The sequence below is a fragment of the Toxorhynchites rutilus genome, chromosome 2, assembly GCF_029784135.1.
Source record: "Toxorhynchites rutilus septentrionalis strain SRP chromosome 2, ASM2978413v1, whole genome shotgun sequence".
Classification (NCBI taxonomy): domain Eukaryota; kingdom Metazoa; phylum Arthropoda; class Insecta; order Diptera; family Culicidae; genus Toxorhynchites; species Toxorhynchites rutilus.
In genome coordinates, this window is record NC_073745.1 from 20,493,735 (window position 1) to 20,515,958 (window position 22,224).

General features: G+C 38.7%; 3 protein-coding genes across 5 annotated transcripts in view; 1 reads left to right on the top strand and 2 right to left on the bottom strand.

The window, feature by feature from the left end:
* Positions 1–22,224, bottom strand: part of LOC129764307 (sodium-dependent transporter bedraggled) — a 289,063-nt gene that overhangs the window by 30,290 nt on the left and 236,549 nt on the right. For both annotated transcript variants that reach the window (XM_055763266.1, XM_055763267.1), the window contains one exon: positions 3,149–3,971. In XM_055763266.1, the coding sequence (XP_055619241.1) occupies positions 3,149–3,971 (823 nt within the window). The remainder of the gene's footprint in view (positions 1–3,148; positions 3,972–22,224) is intronic.
* Positions 4,085–6,165, top strand: LOC129764308 (probable cytochrome P450 9f2). The gene is made up of 3 exons (XM_055763269.1): positions 4,085–4,384; positions 4,446–5,698; positions 5,764–6,165. Exons 1-3 carry the CDS (start codon positions 4,170–4,172, stop codon positions 5,955–5,957), a joined length of 1,662 nt encoding a protein of 553 aa, XP_055619244.1. The 5' UTR covers positions 4,085–4,169; the 3' UTR covers positions 5,958–6,165.
* LOC129764311 (probable cytochrome P450 9f2) lies at positions 17,892–20,016 on the bottom strand. Of its 2 annotated transcripts, XM_055763272.1 has the most exons (3): positions 19,480–20,016; positions 18,766–19,418; positions 17,892–18,618 (listed from the first exon to the last, which is right to left on the bottom strand). In XM_055763272.1, exons 1-3 carry the CDS (start codon positions 19,692–19,694, stop codon positions 18,017–18,019), a joined length of 1,470 nt encoding a protein of 489 aa, XP_055619247.1. In that variant the 5' UTR covers positions 19,695–20,016; the 3' UTR covers positions 17,892–18,016. The 2 variants fall into 2 exon arrangements, with proteins under 2 accessions (XP_055619247.1, XP_055619246.1); XM_055763271.1 differs by having other exon boundaries at positions 17,892–19,418; positions 19,480–19,999.

A 22,224-nucleotide genomic window follows, 5' to 3' on the forward strand; every position in this document is an offset into this window, starting at 1 on the left:
TGGGGTTCCCGCGGTATCAACCATTACCGACGGCTACCGAACACAACTTATACGTTTGAGTCGAGTAAAACTAGGGAAAACGACCGCAACATGAGCAAAGGCAGGAAAATATGATTCTGCTGACACAATAGTCACACTAAGGTGATTTTACAGCACGAAAACGCTTGGACTGATTCGGTTCTTCAAACGAAGAATTTATATATTGCTGGAAAGATGGGTAAAGATTGTGGCTAGCGATAGCTATACTTTCAAGAGTGAGGGCAGAACTTCCAATGAAGAACATCATCCTATTAAGTCCAGTGGCAGACTAAGAGACTAAGAGGATCATAGCTACAGCAACCCTAAAGCGTAGACACGCTGTCGGATGCTGGAGTAAGTAAATACTACATGGTATTTTGAGTAAACATTGGTTTTTGATGGGAAAAACTCCTGAACAATCAATGCACTGGCTGACGAAATGTTATTCCGCTTCTGCTCCTTCGAGAACAACAGTTTATCGGTGGTTTAGTGAACCTAAAATGGGCCGTACAAGCACCGCAGATGCACCTCGCTCTGGAATGCCAAAAGAGGCTGCGAATCCAGAAATCGTAAAACAAGAACATCGACTCGTTCTGAACGATCGTAAAGTGTAGTGGGAAAAATTTTGCACGGCATTTTGAACATGAAAAAGCTATCAGCGCGATTGGTGGCGCGTTTAATGACGGCCGATCAAAAACAGCGGCGCGTTGATGATTCAACAGCCGGTTTGGGGTTGTTGAAGCGTAATCGAGTTGACTTCTTCCGACGTTTTGTGACAATGGATGAAACGTGGATCCATTACCACACTCCTGAGTCCAACAGGCAGTCTGTAGAGTGGCACTGAGGCATATTTCGAAGACTTAGAAGTTTCGTACCACAGAACGGGAATTGAAATGCTGGAAACCCCCTATACCAAGCGTATTACCCTCGAAGGAAACTATGTTGAGGAATAAATACAGCAACGATTGTTTTCATTACAAATACCGGGACTATTCAGCCCATGTACCGTTTTGTCTCATATTCCGAACAGTCTCAAATTCCGAACACTTCATTTTCAAATGTAAATTTACTACACTTTAATGTTATAAATAATTGAATAATGAAAGCCCTGACAAAATAAGATAAAATGCTTGGGTTAGCAGATTGCGTAAAAAACAAGCATCGTTAATTTTTTAGTTTTTGTAGTTCTTTCAATTTCTTTGTTTGCTTTTTTATATGTTAAGTGCTAGAAAAGGTGAGAATCTACAATAAATGGATGATAAGATGATATTTTATGCAGAAATATTCATTGAAATTGGTATTGAAGTAGTGTTCGGAATTTGAATCAGCTTTCTGTGCATGATTCAAATTCCGAACACTTCATTTTAAATAAAAATTTACTAAACTTTAATGGTATTAAAAATTGAATAATGAGAGCCTTGACATTCTATGGGTTAGAGGCTTCATTTCAACATCATTTACAAGTATCGATACAGCCCATAATTTATAATATTAAGTATTTGCAAAAAAGTGACAGTCAAACCAATGATAAATTGTTTACGTTAGCAAATTCCGTAAACGACAAGCACCATAATTTTTTCAGTTTTTGTAGTTTTTTCAACTATTTTGTTTGCTGTTTTCATGTAAAGTGCTAGAAAAGTAAGAATCTACACAAAATGGATGAAAAAAAGTTATATTTTATGCAGAAATATTTATTAAAATTAGTATTGAATTTGAATCGAGTTTCGACGTATGATTCAAATCCCGAACACGTCATTTTTAAATGAAAATTTACTGAACTTTGATGTTATAAATAATTCTATAATGAAAACCTTAACATTCTTTGGTTTATAGGCTTCATTTTAAAGTTCATTTACAGGTATATATACTGCCTATAATTTATAATATTAAACATTTACAAAAAAAGTGACTATCGAAAACCAGTGATAAAATGTTTGTATTAGCAAATTCCCTCGAAAACAAGCATCGTGAATTTTTCGATTTTTGTATTTTAATTGCTGTTTATATGTTCGTTCGGTAAGCATCTCGTTCTCGTCTACTATAAATTGTTAAAAAAATCTTTTATGAAGAAATCTTTATTAAAATTAACGTTAAAGTAGTGTTCGTAATTTGAATCAACTTTCGACGCATGAATCGAATTCCGAAAGAAAATGTTGGAACACTATTTTCCGGTAAATACAACGATGGTTCACAAATTAGGGTACAAGGACAATCGAACCCCGCGAATTCGATTATTATATTACATTTTTATATAACATATCCAAAAATCAGAAATGTGTTGTTTTTTGTTTTTGAATTATAATTTTTCATAGTTAATCGTTGGTCTAAAACTCATGTTTCCCTTTTTTTTTTTTTTTTTTCCAAAAATGACGTTTTACAAAAAATCATAACATATTAAACATATTAATTTTAAGTCCATGAGCTAGGCTTCTTTGAAAAAATATTCAATTTGCAAAAAAAAAAAATGGAATCATTGTCGCATAGATCTTGTCTAGTCGCATAGGAATATCGAACGAAGACTAAATCATGTTAACTTTGAAAAATAATAACTCAAAAACGAAGAAAAAAACACACCTCTGATTTTTGGATATGGTATGTAAAAACTCCTCAGCTTTCAAGAAAAAAATATAAAAATATATGGCGCCCTTGGTCTCGAAACCATGTAAACTAGAAAAAACGAACACAATCGATAATTATGAAAACCAATTCGAATTTTCTTGCGAGTAAAATATTTTTCTACAAAAGACTATCTTATTCGCTTTAATTTGATATATCGATCATCTGAATCGGTCCAGTAGTTCAAAAGTTATGATTTTTTTTAAACAAATGCATTTTGGGTGTTCGGAATTTGAGACAGAAGTGTTCGTAATATGAATCAGTGACGTAAATGGTGTTCGCAATTTGAGACAAATGTAATTAATGTAATTTTTAGTTTTTCACCATGAAAATATATTTGTGAATCTTTTTTTTTAAAGTCAAATGAAAAAGAAGGCTCTATTGTATCCTAAAATCAAATTAATTTCGCGATAAAGTACAATTTCGAGTAATGAGACACTGATTAATGGCCACCAAAGCTTAAGTGTTCGGGATTTAAGACAAAACTTAATCAAAAATTTCCTAACTCACTCACCTTTCCATGTCCGCCCCGGAGGCGATGGAACTGAACGTGGTCGTCGATAGCAGCGACATTGGACTAGGATTTCTGGACGAGCCAATCGAACTGGTTTCGGAACCCATGCCTCGGTATCGGTGATGCTCGATCTGTTGCTGCTGCTGTGGATGACGATGATCCTCTGGCTGGCTCCTAGATGGCGAGGCATCGTTTCTGTGATGGGAATTGCTGCTCCCAGCGCGGTGAACGCTATTGGTTGGTCGAATGATCAGCTGGTTGGTGGTAGCGTCCCGCTCGGCCGTGATGGACACAACACGGGGTCGTGACTCCGAACGGCGTCCCGTTTGTCGTGGTCGACTGCTGTCGAGATTCGTTACCAAAGGCGAATCGCGCTCACAGATCGACGCCAGCATCAAGTTCGGAATGATGTCTTCCTCTGTGATGGGAACGCCGCTGGGTACACGGGTCGGCGCCGCTTCAGTCTGGTGAGATTCGTTCTCGGTTGGTGATGTATGATGACTGTTGAAGCTAGACTCGGCTGTGATTTCCTCCAACTCGGCCACGGGAAGTGTCGCAATCGAGCTGAGTTCATTGTGGTCGTCGTAGGTGAATTGATCGCAGACCGAACTTCCACTGGGGAGCGAATCAGTCGAGAGGAACTCTGGTTCGCCTTGGTTTGGCTCGGAATTAATACTGTTGATTTCGCGGGGGACAGCCATTTGTTTCGTGGGTGCTTGATCGGGCAGAGTGATTGGTCGCGTTTTGCGCATCGAGTTGCGCAACCAGGATGAAGCGCGTCCAGAGGCTGGCCGTCGGTTCAGGGTGGCCGTCGAGATTGGATCTGAAATGATAAAGTGAGAAAAAAAAACGATATAGAAAATGTTTGCGATGCAATTTCCCTCCGTGCAGAGAAATAATCTTCTTATCAACGCAATTGATACAAAACCACATATGATCTGATCATCGCCCATCAGTGCAAACTGCAGCTCACCCTAGATAGGAGCTACACAAACTACGGGCAGAGTTAAGTGATAACAACATGTTCGAGATTAGCTTGATTACGGTTGGGATCGGTTTGGTGCTGACCGCTCTCGTACATCGTTTCGTGACACGGAATTATTTCTACTTTGCGGATAAACCGATCCCATTTCTAAGGCCCACGTTTGGCGTTGGTAACTTCGGACCGCTGCTGATGCGGAAGAGAGACATCTTGGAGCATCTTAAAGCTCTCTATAGAAGTTTTCCCGATGCAAAGTAAGCGTTAATATTTGATCGGTTTGATTATAATTTTCTCCTATCCTCAACTTGCCCCCAGAATCTTTGGCTTCTTCAACATGACCGAGCCCATCTTCATGGTACGAGACCCGGAGATGGTGAAGCAAATCACGGTCAAGGACTTCGATCACTTTGTGGATCACACGTTGAACGCCGCCGGTGGTACGGATCAGGACACGACAGGTTCGCAGTCGCTCTTCACAGACAGTCTAGTGGTGCTACGGGGGAACAAGTGGCGCGATATGCGAGCCACGCTGAGCCCTGCCTTCACTGGGAGCAAAATGCGTCAGATGTTCGCGCTAATTACCGATTGTGGCCAAAGCGTGGTCGAGTACTACCGGGAGTCGGCGGCGGGTGCGCAATCCGGACGGGTGGTGGTCGAGCTGAAGGATGTGTTTTCCCGTTTCGCGAACGATGTCATTGCGAGTGCCGCCTTCGGCATTAGCGTGGATTCATTCCGTGAGAGGGACAACGAGTTTTACCTGCTGGGGCAATCGATGACCCAACAGATGGGTGTTGTGCAGGCTCTGAAATTGGCTGGTTTCATGTTGTTTCCCAAGCTGATGGTCCGTTTCGGTGTGGATTTCTTAAGTGCGGATCAGGATAAGTTTTTCCGGGGGTTGATCACGGAAACCATGCGGACGAGGGAGGCGAAAAGCATATTCCGCCCGGATATGATTGAGCTCTTGATGCAGGCGAAGAAGGGCAATTTGAAGCGGCAATCGGCAGAAGATCAAACGAAGCCGGAGGTTGAAGGATTCGCAGTGGTTGAGGAATCGCAGGTGGGCAAGCGGAGTCACAACCGGACTTGGACCGAGAACGAGTTGATTGCACAGGCTTTCATATTTTTCTTCGCCGGATTCGAGTCGATTTCGATAACGTTATGCTTTATAGCGTATGAGCTGACGAGGGATGCTACCGTCCAGGAACGGTTATATCGGGAAATACGCGATACCAACAGAGCACTAGATGGGCGCTCTTTAAGCTATGAAGTTCTACAGGGTATGAAGTACCTGGATATGGTGGTGTCCGAAGCGATGCGAATCTGGCCAATTGGGCAAGTAGTAGAGAGGTTGTGTGTCAAGGATTATATTTACGACGACCATCAGGGATGTCGGTTCACGATCGAGAAGGGTCGAAGCGTGTTTGCAAGTATAGTTGGATTTCATCATGATCCTAAATACTTCCCGGAGCCGGAGGAGTTCGACCCGGAACGATTCAGCGAGGCTAATAAACACAATATTAATTTGGGTGCATACCTCCCCTTTGGAATAGGACCGAGAAATTGTATTGGTAAGAATATTGTTTTTTCTGTGTGGAATACTTGATTTAAGAATGATTTATATTTGTATGCTCAGGTTCACGTTTCGCTCTGATGGAAGTAAAGGCAGTCATGTATTACTTATTGCTTAACTTTAGCTTCGATGTGCACCAGAAAACACAGATTCCATTGAGGCTCAAGAAATCGTTGATGCGAGTTATGCCGGAGAAGGGCTTTTGGATCGAACTCACGCCGAGACCAGACATCAATAAGGCGAACCTGGGAAAGTAGTTTTGAAACTTGGAACTCATTAGGATATGATAGAATCCTATCATTGGAAAAAAAACTCTATTTTGTAGAAATCTGTCAATTATTTCCTTATTCTACGATTTATGATTGAAAATGAATGTACAGATCAAGTAGTAACTTGACTCCACGCAGAAGGATTATTGAAGATGAAGATGAAGCACAATTACAGATTGGAGAGATTAATGCCAAATCTCAATGATGTATGAATATTTTCGGTCAAAGTGCAAATTTCAGAAATCGTCCAAGGCTCTGGAAAACACATTATGTTGGCGTATTGTTTTATTTATAATATCGGTAAACTAAACAAAACTAGATTTCTTACACTATCACTATTACAGTGCAATCAAAAAATATATTTACATTTTCGTGATCCAAAAACGAATAATACAAGGTGTTTCTTTTAGAGGTATTGAAATAAAATAAATTTCCGGCATACGACAAACCTTCGGCTCGGGAGTCCAATCGGGAAATCCTATCTTCGACCACTTAATGTAGCAAAGGAAGCCATACTATCAGTTATAACGTGGTGAATGGTGTCGCAAGTCTATCGTAGCTTTCAAATAAGCCAAACCTCAAAATTAGCTCTCAGCCTTAACAATTGCTGTTGATTGCACGTTGCTCGCGAGCGATACTGGAATTGAAACCACAAACGATATATTTCATACTCTCGCCCGGTGCAATTAGTTTAAATCTCAGGTAGAACAAAAAGTTTTTATCAATCTTTTGTCGAATTTTTTTCCCCACATTGGTTAATAATTTTATAACGGCCTAAGATTGTAGTTTTTTTAGACTAAAAACGCACTTCCGGAACAAACCGATTTTGGAACGATTCATAAAATGGTTCCCGTTTCATCCAGACATTAGGAGATCCTCAATAGTACACCGAATGTGTCGTATCTTCGGAACATCGAAAGTTCTTCGATCATCCAATTATCATCAACGTCAGATTATGAGCATTTCAAACATACAAACATGGCATGGAAGTTATCCGGTTTTGTCAGTTTTGAATTCCGCCGTGATTTTTGACTCCAAATGGGTTCATGTGATGTTTTAATGTTTTGACAACCAAACCAGATACGTCGCAATTAAATACTCGAGCAACGGTCCAATCTAAAGTTTCAGATCTTGAAATTATCCGTTGCCAAAAAATCGACCGAAAAGTTTTCTTCACATACAACATTTCATGATTTCGAATGCCGAACCTCTTTAAAAAACTAAGGTACCACTGAACGTAATCGACGCAGGTATTCCAAAATTAGGTGCAAACTTTATGGTCTGCTAGTGATACCTTTTCGCAAACCTGACAAATTATAATACAGCTTTTTCTAGTTGTACAGCTTTTGTCTAGTTCCTTCGGGAACGTAAATCTTGGCATAGAGGTGATCAACAGGGTTACCATATCTACAGAATAATCTGTATTTCTACAGATTTTTTCGACTTTTTGAGACCAAGACAGATTACACATTTTTCGGGTTTTATACAGAATATACAGATTTTTAAAAATAACGTTCCAATAATAGTTACGGCTTGATGTTTTGATAATATTTTCCCCCATCTCACCCTTTTTATTCATATAGCCTTCGAATCTGTTTAACGCGTTCGTCGCCCAACGCGATCCGGCTGAGTTCCTCGCAGGGCTCAACTTGCGAATAAATTAATCAATGAGGGTCAAACTTTGTATACATCTCATAAAGGGTGTGTCACATCAAATTACATCACAGAAAAAACGCTGTAGAAATTTAATTTTTAGGAATTATATCTTCAGCTTTCGCTCATAATCAGATAAGAGTGTATAGATCACGTTGGCCATGCTTCACTGTCAATTTTTCGTAAATTTGGAAAAATGTCGTCGAACGAAAAAGAGCGTCGTGAATTAATCCTGCGCACTCATTTCGAGAATCCGGAGTTGTCACATCGGGACATCGGTAAGATGCTGGGAATCGTCCAATCCACGGTCAGCAGAGTACTAAAACGATACTTCGAGAACCTAACCATCGACCGGAAGGTGAAGAACGGCAAAAATGGATGCTCCGTCAGTGAAAAAGATCACAAGCGCGTAGTTAAGCAGTTTAGACGTGATCCGAGAAGTTCGGTCCGGGATGTCGCCAATAAGCTGAATTTGTCAAGTTCATTCATCCAGCGGACCAAGCAGCGGGAGGGCCTGCGTACATACAAGATTCAGAAGGCTCCTAACCGCGACGGAAGGCAAAACATGGTGGGGAAGACGCGAGCCCGGAAGCTGTACACCGAAATGCTGACGAAGCCGCATTGCCTGGTAATGGACGACGAAACCTACGTCAAAGCGGACTTTCGTCAGCTGCCGGGCCTGTTGTTCTTCTCTGCAGAGGACAAATTCAGCGTTCCGGAGGAGATTCGCAAACAGAAACTATCCAAGTTTGCCAAAAAGTACATGGTGTGGCAAGCGATCTGCTCTTGCGGAAAGTGGAGCGCCCCTTTCGTGATGACCGGCACGGTAAACGGGCAGGTTTACCTTAAGGAGTACCTACAGAAGCGCTTACTACCACTATTGAAGCAGCACGAGGGCCCGACCATCTTCTGGCCGGATCTCGCTTCGTGCCACTATTCAAAGGACGTGTTGGAGTGGTACGAAGCCAACGGGGTCACCTTCGTGCCAAAGGAAATGAACCCGCCTAACGCGCCGGAGCTTCGCCCAATAGAGAAATATTGGGCGATTATGAAGTAGGCCCTCCGGAAGAACCCAAAAGTTGTCAAATCGGAGGCGGACTTCAAGAGAAAATGGATTTCTGTTCAAAAAAAACTACAACCTGACGTTGTACAGAACCTTATGGACGGGGTAAAGAGGAAGGTGCGAGCATACGGGCTTGGGCTCGAAGTATGAATAAAAAGAAAATGCCAAAAATTGTTTAATAGTTTTTATTTTACTGTCTAAAATTTTCAAAAGGATCGGTCTACTGGGCAAATTTCTACAGCGTTTTTTCCGTGATGCAATTTGATGTGATACACCCTTTAGTGGCATTTCTCATTGCTTATTTACTAGTTTACTGTCATCATATTGATCCTTTCATAATTTAGGTTTTCTTTAGAATATTGCCTTTTCTTGGGCATTTTAAAAATGTTCACCTCAACACACTAAAAACAGAGAAACTTTATTTCTGCTATGCGCGAAGGACACCATAAACAAATTGCAGTGCGCCAAGCGGTTGCCAGAGAAATCATGTGGACAAAACAACAACAAAACAACACTCATGATCAGAATTGAGGTCATCGAAATGCATTAATTACATGATTTAGCTATGTAAATCTGATACAAATGATGTGCAAGCATCATATTTACAATATTTGTTAGTGTTATAATCCAGAAAAAGTCTGAATACGTGCCAAATAATCATCTGGCGATCGATTAAAAGTTAGCTCAAATGAGGGGTGCATTGACACCAATAGAAGTTAGAATTATAATCCCTAAAAATATATTATAAAACTACTGTAAATCATGAAAAAAAACAATTTTATTTTTATGTTTTGAAACATTCGAATACCTGATTTGACACAGGTGCGATGAACTATAGCATTCAAAAAAGTGGACAAACCATGATCATATTTTCGACTGGACATACCAAAATCATTTATCTTATGAAAAATTCAAAGTTCCCATTCAAACGCTATTTCAACATGGGGTATCCAAATCGGTTGCGACACTTATAAATTCATCAAAAGTTTATTGTGGAATAAGCGCTTAAAATGGTCAACTTTCAACAAGCGATCAATACTCAGTTTCTCAATTTGTGCTCCCAATATATTCCCGGAAGAAGTAATCCAAAACGTATCTACAGTTCCTTTAGTTATTCTCAATCATTACCAGAAAAGTTTAGCAAAATAGAATTTAATGACAGTATGAGCGCACATTTATTTTTCGCATTCACTATTCACTATTTATTTTTTTCATTTTATTATTATTTTATTACACGCTAAAGTATTTATGTTCGACGCAGACCTTTGCATTTTCACATCTTATGTCGAACAAGAATAAACAAGCCATCACGCTACATATTAATGTTAAAAAGAGACTCATCTCACGAAATAGGTGAGGAGGCGTAAAAATTATTAACATCAAGCCGTCAGTAATATTGGAACGTTATTTTATAAAATCTGTATATTCTGTATGAAACCCGAAAAAAATCTGTAATCTGTTAATACAGATTCTTCTGATGTTTATTTTCTTTGTCTAACCAGAGAAAATCGTAAACTGAACGATCTAATGAAATCCTGGTTTCCAATTATTTCATTTTTTTTAAGCAGGAGTCGGAGTTGGAGTCGGAGTCGGAGTCGGTACTAATAATTGTGGGGAGTCGGAGTCAGGAAATTTTTCTCCAACTCCACAGCCTTGGTTTGTAGTTGAGATCTCAGTAATATGTACTATGGTTGAATCTGGACCTTTCCAATCGCACTACTCGTTCTTAGTTGGTTATCGAGGCCAAAGGGGGTCATAGTGACTATTAATTTTTGACGTAGAATTACGTCTTTCGGGAACATATGGGGGTACAAATTGAAAATCGAAAATCGAGCACATCGTGAAAATTGTCCAATTTCAAACGCTTATAACTCAGTCATTTAATGATGGATTGATGAGATTTTTGCGACAATCGATTCCGGCACGCCATAACAATTTTTTTTATTGAATAAAATAATATATGTTATGAAACTAACTATCGCACAATTGGAAAATCTCAACACCTATTCTAACGGAAATACCCACTTCTGATTGGTCGAAATTGACGACACAAGCGGCGGTTCATGTACTTACAATTATTGGTCAGTTATTTCCTGATGTATTTACGAGATATTTACGTCAATCGATCTGAGCACTCCATAACAATTCATCATAATAGAAAAAATAATATATCATATGAAACTAACTATCAAACAATCGAAAAATCTCCAAACGGAAATACCTCGTTCTGATTGGTCGAAATTGAAGATACGGAGAAATCGGCATTGCAAATACATCAAAGTAAAGAGAACTTTTGTTCCCTCCGAAGTGTGTTCCCTAACACGGACATCTAAACCAAGCTGCCTGGGGGAAATCGGCATCGCAAACACATGAAAGTAGGAGGAGCTTTTGTTTCCACCGACATGTATTCTCTAACAGAGATTTCAAATTCAAGGTACTTGGGGGAAATCAGCATATAAATACCCTCGTGGTCGATAGTTTAACAAACGACGCCCACAAATGGATGGTGCTCATTGTAACTAGCGTGGACATTACTGATTGCATAAGTGCTGGCGAATAAGTTGGGAGCGATGAATGAGTGTTTTTTTTTTATATTTTCGTTCCAATAAGAATCTTTCGATGGATTGATTGAAGAATGATGTTTCAATCAACTGAATAGAACTTATGTAGAATCGTAATCGTAGATAGAATATAAATAAAATTTAAATTTTTGCAACTTTTATGTTGGTTGCTTCGTGACATTTCATATCAATGACCGATCATGCATTGTAAAATTGTATATTGTAGCGGTTGTGTTAAAATATGAAACAATTTTTTTTCTCCCAAGGAAAGTTCATGCAACGAGAAAAATTGGGAAAATGAAGGGGTTCCGTGTCCCGTTGGGTTTAAAGCGAAAATGAAAATGGACTAAATAAACACTCAGAAAGTAAAAATTATAAATGAAAGTATCGTTTCCATTTCAAATATATTTTCTGTATAATAAAGTAACACTTTTTTCTGGTGAGGAAAATTGATAATTGTGTTCGATAATGATAATTATCTTATATTAAATGTAATGATAAGTTTTTTCTTCATTTTATCCGTACATAACACAGGAGCCATCTCGTTCAGGACCACAGAGGGTGGCTCATCATATCTCATTCCTCTTTGATATGCACCATCCAATGACTAATCACCATCCTACTATCATCATCACTCGGTTGTGAACACTGGTAGAGTGAACAAACAATACCAATAACCAGACAAAACCGGCCCTTTTCCGAGCCACCAAATCATTATCGAAGAGTTTACCAATGTGATTCTTCAAACATATTCAAAACAGCAGATAGCCTAACGGAATCCTACGTCAACTATGCGGTCGTGGATACAACCCTCATGTGACTTTTTTTCTTTTTTTCTTTCATAGCTTGAGCTTGAGCTTGGGTAGACTGTACAATTCGTAGTTGCTCTCCGTGATTGACCTGAACCAACCAAATTGCACAAAGAACACACAGAATGACGCTTGGGACTAGCAAATCATTCTCGTTGTGCAATTCTCGGTGATTCGAGCTTTGAATGGTCAATAACCGCGCCGGCCACGTCCTTACAGTCACCAGGGGAAGGGAAGGAATGTTAGTATGATATTCGCCGCCCGATGGCCAGAAGGGTCGCCTCTATAGCGTGGTTCCCTAGCGTTTATCATGGAAGAAATAGTTTGTTAGTGGGAAGGGGTAATAATCAGGATTCACTGTGGTAAGTGATATGATTCTGTAAACGCGGATTCTCAACCAATCGACGAAACTGAATTACGAAATCGAATGTATTTCGACTAACGGACCAGCGATGTATTTTAAAAACAGATGAATATTTTTATTTTTTACATATTCATTTCACATAGAATATACGATTCAATAGGTCGTGGACCCTTCAAATTTACACATTCTTAAACACTCACGACGATGGTATCCATGGGCCACCTGAACGACAGATGACACCATGGACCACCTGAAAAACATCTCTACAATGAAATATACCTATAATATATTTCGTGATTCAGTGTATCGTGGGACCTTCAATTTGTCGCATTCTAAAACATCCGACGACGGATAATATTCATGGGTAACCTAAAACCGGTGATATATTCCGCAGCTCAATGCACGTATTCTTTATTCTACCGTAGAATCTACCCCAATCGCGAGGTAACTTGAGAAGGTTACCAAGAGAATTCTTCTGATATCAATCAACCCGACGATATATTTTGTTTATTCGTTGACCGTTCGTTTCATAGAAATCGGATCGCTACTGTGGAAAGTAACTGTTCGGAAACCTGAGAAGGTAACCGAAAGAACTTCTATTGCAAGCCAATCGGACTGGCGATAAATTTCGTAATCGGAAAAACTCCTTACAAATCAACCAATGATGCATTTCTTTATTTATTGCGCGTACTCTATATCGAACAACAATCGCGATGGTTTTCGTACGGAAACCTGAGAACTCCTCTGAAATCAATCGTCATTTTCTGTTCCATACCAAGCGCACTCTTTATTTAACTCTAATCACAACGATGGGTTGTTAACCCATTAAAGTTAACATTTTTTTTCCATTCATCACTCATTCATCCCTTCAACCATCTATCCCCCTAATCATTCAATTCTTGAACTCCTTCAAGAATTGAATAATCAAGGAAACAAACAACTAAAGAAACAAATAAATAATGAATAACAAAAAAAAGTTAACTTGTGAAGTGTGTAAGTGAAACTATTATATTTCACTACTCTACAGCTATCACCATCTTCTATACGATGGTTTAAACGTTCACATTTTCCTTAATCTGTTAAATCTGATGATATGGAACAATCTCACCAAAGGAATCCAACACAGAATAATTTCTTGAGTGCATATTTTGATCTTCTCTCTTTCACTACACTATCCGGAACGTTCCACCAATACTGCACAAAAATTCACTGTATTGACACAAACCTACACCAAGAGAATCGAGAAAACACATACAAATGTATCACACGCGTGTAAATAAAATTGACACACACAGCCGGCAAAACGAACCACACTGTCATTAGTACACTTGTTGATACGAATGGTGCCGAACGGAAATCTCTACTTGTAAAATTTTCCGAATTCATTAATGCTTAAACATTCTGTTGAATTCGGCTTCGCTCCCAGCCTGTGATACGTTCACTACGACGCACAAACTTCGCAATCGTAAACACAAGTTTTTTTTATTTTTTTCTTTCATAAACCATGAAGTGATTTTTTTTGCGATATCCTAAAAGTACTCATTTAGAAACGAAAGTCATTTTCTGTTTTTCTAAAAAATAAATCAACGATACTGAAATGACAAATTGGTCTACTAATTACCTACTTTGAAGTAGTATTGACTGGAATACCGAAAAGTTTGAAAAAACTTTTAATATTGAAACACTTTGATTTCAACTGGGGTGGATTTTTTTTGCGTCCGTCAATGTAATTCATATATTTGGAAAAATTATTCTAGGAGGTGCGTTCTTTATTATTTTATTTGTCTAGTACTGTAAGCGGACATCTAAGGAATGTGAGCAATGTAACTAAAAGGTGAATTCATTTTTATGTGATTGTGTGACTGGAGCGCTGAGACGAACAACTTCTAGTGGGGGTAAGACAGATAATTAAGGGGCTTGCAAGGGAATGCAAGGGGTGTAAGTGACTTGATTTCTCTTCGTCAACTTTTTCTTCGATTAAAAACTCAACTGCAAAAACGTTCCAATTTGAGTTTGCTATAGAATCCGATAGATAAGCTTCTGGCCTACCATCCACATTGTCAAATACAGCTGGGAATGAGTATAACCAAAAGAAAGAGTCGATGTAGAGAAATCGATCAAATCACTTACACGCTTTTCATTCTAAGCCCCTCAGTTGAAAATTGTGTGTTGAAAAAATTCTGTGATTGTTGCTAACAGTTTATAAGGTAACACAGTAATTTTTTTTTCGCAAAATTCTATTTTAATATTCAACATAACTGCCTTCGAGGGCGATACAGCGATTATAGCGATCTTGCTTGTTTTTCCTCAAAATAGGTCTTAGTTTCGGTAATCACTTCATCATCGGTCTTAAATTTCTTGCCAGCGAACATTCTCTTTAGGTCTGCGAACAGAAAATAGTCGCTGGGTGCCAGATCTGGAGAATACGGTGGATGCGGGAGCAATTTGAAGCCCAATTCATGCAATTACACACAGAATTCGGATTTTTCCCTTTTTTTTTCACAATAACAAAAATTGTTTCACTCTCAATGCTGTAACTCACTAACCAGTCGACCGATTGCTGTCAAATTTTAACACGTATCCATTGAAATATGGTGCTTTGTGATAGTCAAGTAGATTTTTGCAAGAGGCGCCATCTAGACGTCAACCTTATGAACTTATAAGCCGAACTGTTATTTTTCATCATTATAAACCATTTACATACTTGGGGATTGAATGTGTCAAACACGATTTTAGCATATCGAAATTTCTTTTTCCCTGTCTTATAAAATTTTCGATACGATTGGTATGGAAATCTTCATTCGCAACAAAAACAGCTAATAATGTTAATATTATTTTATAAAAACGTTACCTATTTTCTGATTTGGCACCCTTACTGGAAGACGTAGTTCTACGTCAAAAGAAAGTTATTCTCCTCGTGAGCGAGAAACTTTGGCTCATATGCCCTTCTTACTCCCACTATATAACATGAAATCGAGATTTTCGAAAAAAAAAATTTTGGTGCAAAATGTCTTAAAATTGTATTAAACTTCGAGTTCTACTGCCATCTCGAACTATTTTTTTGTGTCAAAAATCGACTTTCTGGGACTCGTTTTTTATCTTCCCTCGGTTTATGGTGGCAATGAAAATAGCCATCTCGATTTTTCATACGAACTTCCTGCGAAATGTTGATTTGCTCGATAAAACACCCTATGCAAAATATCAGCTCAATCGAACTTCATTTTCAAGTCGAAATTTTAGTTTTTTGAAAATCGAAAAATCACCCAAGGGGGTGTGCATGAAATCGGAGTATTGTCCCCTCAATTTTATGTAAAAAACCGTTCATCGATATCTTGAGTTATGAAATCGTGAATCGAGAAATCTCTTCAAAATGGAACACCAAACTTGTTTACAGGCTCTCTGTTTTATCTTTACACTCTCCGTTCTGTCTTCCTAGTCGTCCTGCTCCCCTTTCCTCTTCTCTCTCTCTCTCTCTCTCTCTCTCTCTCTCTCTCTCTCTCTCTGTAGACAGCGTAAGAGATTAATGTTTCTTATCAGCGCACAATGGTCCAAAAGGTGCATTTGAGTGGAAATTAGCATTTAGAGCTCGACAGTTATTCTCTAGACAAAAACTGTCTTCGACAAAGTTATTACATATAATAGAGTGCTCATTTTTATGTTATCGAAAATATCTTTATAGATAGAGGTAAACATAGTTCGACAATGTTGCAGTCACAGTTATTTGAAACATCTTTGTAGAACAAAGTTTTTTTTTCTATCTCGTGAAATAACCGATATAGCGTTTTTTTTCTAAGTTGCGTTAGGGTCACCATGAAAAAAAAGTTTTTTTGCTCTAACTTTTATATTTCGAATTCTACCTACAAACTGTCTTCAAAAGACTTTAAGAGCTTATTAATACAAACATTTTGCGATGAAGAACTTGTCAATATCCCAACTTCACTCAAAGTTATTGATATTTCTTTCCAAAAAATACGCTCTCTTCAATTGTTTGTCATTCTTTCTGGGGCAAACATAAACAAAGTTCATTGGCGGCATTTGAAACATCATACTTGACTCTACATGATGTGTGATTTTCAAAACTATGTTATTTTTTATGCTTGAGTAAAATAAAATTGAAATCATGAGTTTTTGGATAAAAAAACATCAATAACTTTGAGCAGAATTAAGATATTGACAAGTTCTGCATCGCAAAATGTTGGTCTTGATAAGCTCTGAAAGTCGCACGAAGACAGTTTTCATGAAGAATTTAAAATATAAAAGTTAGAGCAAAAAAACCCGCTTTTTCATGGTCACCCTAACGCAACATAGGAAAAAAGCGCTAAAACGATTATAATAAAAGATAGAAAAAAGATTTGTCTCGGGGCCGCTAAAAATCGTCCTAATCGCAGACAGAACAGATTCCCCAGTTCTACAAAGTTGTTTAAAATAATTAGGGCTACAATATTTTCGAACTATATTTTTTTTTATCTATAAAGATAAGAAAATTATATTTTTTGTTTCATCAACAATTTTGGTCACCCTATTTTTGATAACGTAAAAATGAGCGCTCTATTATATGTAACAACTTTGTCCAGGACAGTTTTTGTCTCAAGAATAAATAACTCCCACAAAGTTGTTTTTTAACTAAGTTGCATTAGGATAACCATGAAAAACGGGGTTTTCACTCTATCTTTTGTATTTCTAATTCTACATCAAAATGATTTCAAATGATTCAAAATGAATCATGATTTCAGAAAAAATAACATATCTTTGAAAATCACATATTATATAGAGGGCAATTTGTTCTTTCAAATTCTGTCAACAAACATTTTTTATGTTTGCCCCCGAAAGAATGACAAGCAATTGAAGAGAGCGTATTTTTTGGGAAGAAATATCAATAACTTTGAGTGAAGTTGAGATATTGACAAGTTCTGCGTCGCAAAATGTTTGTATTAGTATGTTCTGAAAGTCTTTCGAAGACAGTTAGAATCTAAGTTAGAGCGAAAAAAACTTTTTTCTCATGGTGACCCTAACGCAACCTATAAAAAAGCGCTATATCGGTTATTCCAAGAGATAGAAAAAACTTTGTTCTACAAAGATGTCTCAAATAAGTGGGACTAAAACTTTGTCGAACTATATTTACCCCTATCTGTAAAGATAAAAAAAAGTTAGATTTTTTATTTCATCGAAAATTTTGGTCACCCTATTTTCGACAACATGAAAATGAGCGCTCCAGCATATGTAACAACTTCGTCGAAGACAGTTTTTGTCTACAGAATAACTGTCGAGCTCTAAATGCTAATTTCCAATTAAATGCAGTTCCTGGACCATTGTGCAGTGGTGATAAAAAGGCAAATACAGAATAGCGATGCAAACATAAGAAATCTGTGATTATAGGATTTATTTGAGGGGAATTCCTTGTGTTTTATTATTTTTTAAATAACGTTGAGTGCATTCGAATTTCGTTGGGAAAAAATAATTAAATATTGGCGATATTAACATGTAATATATTTAGGTATCGATATTGGTATACAAGCGCATCAAATTTTTTTTTTGTTTCAAAGACTTCATAATGCCATTCATACATTCACTGGTACACAAGAAATTATGCCATTGCTTCACTTTCTCGGTTTCAACTCCAACCAAACGCCCTTTTCAGAAAGCATGGCGAATCCACTTTTTGACAGGCGCAGCGGTATCTGAGTCTTCTCGGTTGGTTCGAAGCTGAATTCCTTCAGCAAATAGTAAACCATCGATTTGACCTCCATCAGTGCCAGTCGAGATCCGATGCAGTTTCGGGGTCCCACACCGAACGGTATATAGGCGCCGGTGTTGATACTCGAACGGTTCTCCTCGCTGAAGCGTTCCGGATCGAATTGATCAGGATTAGGATAGTATCTGGGATCCCGGTGGAGAGCAATCGTTGGGAACCACATGGTTTGTCCTTTCTCTACGGTAAACTGTGCTCCGGATCCGTCATCGTAACGATAGTTTTTGACGCAGAGGCGATCGGAAACTACGAATGGAGGCCACTTTCGAAGGGATTCCGATACGACCATATCCATGTATTGCATCTTCTGTAACGCGTCGTAGTTGAGTGGTTTCCCGCCTAGGGATTGATCAGTCTCCAGCACTTCTTCGTAGAGTCGTTTTTGAATATCCGTGTTAACTGTCAACTCATATGCCAAGAATGTCATACAGCTTGATACAGTGTCAAAACCTGCCAGGAAAAATAGAAAACATTGTGCTATGAGTTCATTCTCGGTCCATTCCCTCGTGTGCGTTGATTTTCCGACGCTGGATTCCTCCACTGTCGCAAATCCAGCGTCTTTCGTCTGCTGTTCATCTTTCTGATGTTTAAGCACACCTTTTCGAACTTCCATTAACATCTGAATCATATCGTTTCGCGCGATTGCATGCGCTTCCCGCTGTTTCATATTGTCTATGATCATGTTTTTGAAATATTCCGTCATTTTTCTATCCGAAAAATCCACCTCTAGCTTTTGCATCAACCGTGGGAAGGCTCGGAACAGAAGAAATTTAATTAACACCATAATCGATTGGAAATTAAGTATTTGTTTGCCGTTCACGTAGAACTCATTTTCACGATCGCGGAGTGAATTCACACTGATTCCGAATGCTACCGTCGCGATCACATCATTCGAGAAGCGCGAACACACATCTTTCATTTCGAACTCCAACGTCTTTCCTGCTTTCGCTTCGGATGCGAAAAACTCCACCATCGATCGACCGCATTCGGCCACCAGCTCAAACATATGTCTCATTTTGCTCCCCGTAAAGGCCGGACTTAGGGTTGCCCGCATATCCCTCCACTTCTGACCACGCAGGGAGAACAGCGAGTTCCCGAACAAACTGCTCCCGGCGTCTTCATCCTCCGGGAAGTTTATGGCTACTTGATGATCCGTGAAGTAATCGAAGTCTTTCACAGCGATTTTCTTGATCACCTCCGGGTCACGCAATATGTAGATCGGCCTCAGAAGATCGTAGAATCCCGAGATTCTGCGATAAAATATTGCATTTCACAATTTCGATCGTAAGTTTTGTTTTCACAAGTACTTACTTGGAATCTGGATAGGCGTTATAGAGCTTTTTGACGAGCGAACTTATATCCATGGTCCGGAACAGCGTCGGAGCGGTGCTGCCGAATCCAAACGTTGGCTTGACGCATGGCACCGGTTTCGTCAGGAAGTACTCGTACTGTTTCGCTACGTAGTGGTAGATTGACAAAATGATAACACCAACGGCTCCCGCCGTCAGAAGATCCACTTCGAACATTGTTTGTGCAGCTCTGACGATGGTTTCCAATCGACTGGAGCGATTCCAGTTCGACAGCACCTACTCATCGCCGAAATTGGACCGGATTCGGTAATGCAATCAAACTCTCGAATGAGAGTACTCAATTCAAAAGTCCCGCTCCGGGTGGTGTTTTGTTAAGAAATGAGATTTAGCGAACGCAAACGCCCTTTTCAGGCGCAAGAAACTCACGGATTACTGGCTGCTGCCGTCAAACTTTCAACTGATGTTGAGTTGTTGGCTCATCTCTGCGAAACGCTACACGCGTAAGTGTATTGCCGTGCCAATCTGACCTAATAGACATGAGAATGTTGCAATTGATCGTTCATTCATATTTACTTTGGTTGGCAGGAGCGAAACACGGAGCACTCTCTGAGAAAACTGAAACATTCAATCTCTGACTCTGATGGGTGGAGTTCCAAAGTTCGCCTTTTTGGAGGTGAAAATAATCCGTAATAAATACACAAATATAATATACTCGTATTTTCTGTCTACGGATACAGTAACACTTGTGTTGTTATAGCCCTTTTAACTCCTTACTCTTTCCTAACCCATTTGGAATGGGAAGATTTTTGCTTTTAAATTCTCAAATTTTAGTGCAATGTTTTGTTGGTTTGGATAAGTAAAAATCTGAGTGGGTTAACATGTATGAGAAGTTAAATAACGTTTCTATATCATGAATGTCAAAAAGAGATGGCTCCCAATTTAGACTGATTAAAATGCTCTATTAATAAAATACATATTGTTGACTGGCTTGATGTCACAACACACTTCATATGAATGTCAAAAAGATATTAGAGATATTGTCCCATGTTGTGTTTCTCATGTTTGATCTAAGCCGAAAAGATGTAAAAAAAGTGAGGTCATCGGTTAACGTTGCAATACATAAACAACACTGTTTATCTTCTCCTCTTCTTCTTCTTCTTCTTTACTTTATTCGAAGCTGTCATTTGTCAGCTTCTGTTGTTGGCCCGGTAGCAAAGACCATATAGCCAGTTGCAGATGTATCGCTCTATCGTAATGATCTTAGCTCTGTGCATTTTATCTAGCTTTTGTCTGTGTTATAGATTCAATTTTGCTTGTTGAACGAATTTGACAACTTCCTTGTACAGTTCAATTTGTTTTGTTTTGTATAGCTCAACCAAATTTCTAAATTTGTTTTCAAAGCTGAACCTGGATCTAATATTATTGTATACTGGACAATGTAGAATTAAATGTTCTGCGGTTTCCGGAACTTCACATATTTCGCATTCTTCACTGCTTATTATTTTCATTTTCCCCAGCCAGTAATTGGAAAAATCATGGCCTGTCATTATACGGTTTGTGAGTCGTATATCCGGTCCTGGAATATCAATTCCAAAATACCACGGTCTCTGCTCAAAAGTTGATTGAATTTCATAAAATCGTTTTCCTTTTTCAGATGAATATTGTTGGTACCAGTCCTCTGTCTTTAGTTGGTTTATATTTTTCAGCCTTAAGTGAGCGTCTGTTAGTAGTATCTCATTGGAATAGACCGGAGCATCCTCGTTCGTTAAGCGCCCCATATACGCACAATACTATTGTACGAATTTATTGACATTATAATTGAAGGTTGTCCACAGACGTACAATATTATAGCGTCACAGTCATATTTGTGCAATGAAATTGAATCATTTGGGGATGATATTGAAGTCGGTCCTGAATATTGTGCAAGGCTGGCTACTGACGTTCAATATTTCATCGCAAGTACTTGTTGGAACCTGATACTTGATGTCCCATAACGCCGGAAATGAACGATTAGTCTCAATAAACTCGATAATGAAATCCCCGTCGGCGTTTTAATGGCCATCGCGAACACACGCGTCCTCAAAAAACAGTCTGTGAAATTTTTAGGATAACACTCACTTTACACCCGAGACGATGTAAATGTAAACATGAGCTTTGACATTAACTGACACCATATTGCACAACGTCACACATAGATCATGCAATATTGTAAGCGTTGCACAATAAATATCTAAATTTTTTGATATCATACAATATATTGTACAACATTTCAATATCTGAAACACACCGTCAATTTAATTTCACAACCACCCATGTTGTGCAATAATATTGTAGATGTATGGGCCGCTTTAGTCCATATTTAGCTAACTGGTCTGCTATTTCATTCCCACTTACAGATATGTGGCTAGGCACCCACTGGATTGTCGTTTTCCAAATATGTGCGATTTTAAGTATTTCCACCATAATCTGTGGTCCAAGAGTCTGTTCTTGTACGTCCTGTAGCATGCAGCACGCCGATCTGGAATCAGTGAGAAGTACTATGTTTGACATTCTGTTTTCTTCGATGTATCTCATTGCTATTCTGATAGCAAGTAATTCCGCCGATGTTATACTGGTTTCCTCTTCAAGTTTGTAATATAATCGTTTCCTGTTGCTTTCTACGTATATGCCAACCGCGCATTTCTTACCGATTTTCGAAGCATCAGTGAACACTCGTCTTTTTTCTTTGTATGGTCCGTTCAGTAAG